This window comes from Setaria viridis, chromosome 9 (assembly GCF_005286985.2).
Source record: "Setaria viridis chromosome 9, Setaria_viridis_v4.0, whole genome shotgun sequence".
Classification (NCBI taxonomy): domain Eukaryota; kingdom Viridiplantae; phylum Streptophyta; class Magnoliopsida; order Poales; family Poaceae; genus Setaria; species Setaria viridis.
Genome location: NC_048271.2, coordinates 52,571,697 through 52,574,316, shown reverse-complemented (window position 1 = coordinate 52,574,316; position 2,620 = coordinate 52,571,697). Strand labels below are relative to the sequence as shown.

General features: G+C 59.5%; 1 protein-coding gene across 1 annotated transcript; it reads right to left on the bottom strand.

Annotated features, from left to right (window-relative positions):
* Positions 1-289: 289 nt before the first annotated feature.
* On the bottom strand, positions 290-1,840 carry LOC117836285 (protein BIG GRAIN 1). Its single transcript, XM_034715679.2, has one exon. It carries the CDS (start codon positions 1,514-1,516, stop codon positions 533-535), a length of 984 nt encoding a protein of 327 aa, XP_034571570.1. The 5' UTR covers positions 1,517-1,840; the 3' UTR covers positions 290-532.
* Between the last annotated feature and the right edge of the window lie 780 nt (positions 1,841-2,620).

The following is a 2,620-nucleotide window of genomic DNA, read 5'->3' as shown; positions in this document are numbered from 1 at the left end:
CAGTATCCGAATCGATTGCTTTCGATTGGAATTCGCTTTTTTTCAAGGCTGAACCCCAAAGAAAAGTGTTCTCATACGCTATGAGTGCTTTGCTGAACAGCTGACAACACGTGGCAAAGACTAAATTAACATGTATAGTTAGATAGTGGCTTTCTTGGCTTCTTGCAGAGATTTCACGTTTAGAGTGGCTTCAGATTTAAAGAGGAAATGCAGGGTTTGCTTAAATTGAAGTGAAAAATGGGTAACAACATCGTCTAGCAAAATCATGGGAAAAAAACAGAGGGAAGAGGAGGACAAAAGAGCATGCCATTTGCTGAGTTACTCCACTAGAATTAGAACCAACCGCACAATAACGACACCGGAAAAAATTTAAAAGGGGAAAAAGATCCCAGCGGAAAGCCTCCCAAAGATCACTAGTAGTAGTAGATCAGAGTAGCAAACACTTGTTGCCCCAATCACCATTTCCCTCCCAAACCACTCGTATTTTACAGTTACTCCACCATTTTGCAGTTACCCGGATCCAGAAAAAAAATTACACCACTCTGGCACTCCTCCCGTGCGCGTACCCGTGCCCGTGCCCGTGCCCAATGGCGCGGTTCAGCACGACCCTCGTCGTCTCGTACACCGGCAGCTCGTCCCTGTACGCGCCGGCCCCGCCAGCGGCCGGCGCGACGGCCGCGAAGTTCTCGAGCTCGAACAGGTCGGAGCTGGCGTCGCTGCTCTCGTCGTCCTCGTCGCTGTCCATCTCCATCCGGTGGAGCAGCATCCGCTCCAGCTCCACCACCCCGACCTGCACCCGCCGGCGCTCGGTGCCCGCGGCCGGCACCGCGGCCGCCGCCTCGGTGTCGCTGTCCATGAATCGCACGGTGCGCTTCGGCTGCCCCCGCGTGGACGGCGTCTTGCTGAGGCAGGAGCGCGAGTACGAGGACGCCGACGAGCACGCGGACTCCGACGCCGCCGCCGCGCGCGACGCCGAGGGCGGCGTCGGCGGCGCGCGCTTGCCGTTGAAGATGGCGTTGAGGAACCCCGCGAGCCGCGCGCCGGGGGACGCCGGCTTGCGGAGGTCCCTGAGCTTGGCGCGGATGTTGGCGCCCGGCTTGTTCTTGGCGGCCTTCTTCGTCTTCTCCGGCGCGGGCGCGGGCGCCTCCCCGGCGGCGGCAACGCTCGTGCGGATGGGCCGCAGGCGGCGGTGCTGCGACGACTCCGCCTCGGACGAGGAGAACCCGCCGTAGCTGGAGCACTCGGATGAGCTCGACGTGGTGGCGTGCGGCCCCGGCGTCGCCACCGCCGACGCCGCCCTTCCGGCGCGGTAGCTCCCCGCCAGCGACGCCTTGTAGTAGTAGCTGTAGTGCAGGTCCTGGCTCTGCTTCTTGGTGGTGGCGGCGGCGGCGGCGTCGGGCTCATCCATGGACTTGTATATGGCGTCGAGCAGCGTGGACGAGAAGGACGGCTGGTCGGCGTACCGCCTCGCCCTCCCCGGCGCCGGAGCCGCCCCCTTTTCCCCCCACCTCTCCATCCCAGCAGACGAACACGCAGAAAGCTCGCGTTCTGGACTTCTGGTACACACACCACAGCCACGAGCAGAGCACGAGGGCAGAGGCACTCGCTCGAGCTCAATGCAAGCCTGTCTAGGAGCAGTGGTTCATGGAACGGAAGGAGAGCTTGGTGGTGTCTAGCGCGCTGGATTAAGCGGCGAAGGTTGCTGGGAATGTGGAAGCTTGGCTAGGAGAGCACAGAGCAGAGTGAGAGCTGGGAGGAAAGAAGGGTGAGGGGGGAAGGGATCGGCGTGAAGATATAGCGGCGGGCGGAGGGAGGCGCTGACGTGGCGACGGGGAGGTGGAAACGGGGGTGGCGCCCGGCTAATTCGGTTTGGGCGTGCGGGTGGCCGGGTGGGTGATGACGATCTCCTTGCCGGTGGGCCCACACACCCGTTTACCGTCACCTTCCGGTCTTCCCGGTGGAGTTACCCGTGTAAAGCGTACGGCGGCGCCCCTGTGTACCCATGCCATGTCCCATTTGGTCCTGTGGTGCGAGCCTGGTGCTGCTGCAGCTCACGCGTTGCATTTGCATTTCATCGGAAGGTTTTTACTGCTGCTGTACTGCAGGATAACCAAATTTCTATTTCGACACTACGTCCCAGGTTTTATTTCGACCCGTGTTCCCTGTCCTCCTGTGCCTTCCGATCCGGTGAGTCGGTGATGGTCCACCGCGAACATGCTGGTTTAATCAGGACTCAGTACTAAGCTCGATCGTTAATTACGAAGGGTAGTACAGTATGAAGTAGCATGAGTAAGGTTCCCGTTACGCATACGTCCGAGGTCTTAAGAGTGAACGTGGTGTCCCAGTCCTTGGCCGGCTTCACAGCGCGCGCGTACTACGTGTCGCGTGGGCGTGCACCCGGCAGGACACGCATGCGAACCAGCTGCAACAGTAGATGAGACCTCTCAACAGTTCCGTGTACGTGCACAGAGGTGTTAATTTGCATTGCATGGTCCGGCGCTGGATTAAATACGCGATCCAGCAGCCATTTCCTTGTTTCGGACGAGAGGCTCGCGCAGAGACTGCAGAGGAGCCATTTCCCATTGTTTTTTCTCCTGTCCGTGTATCTTCAAAAAAATTA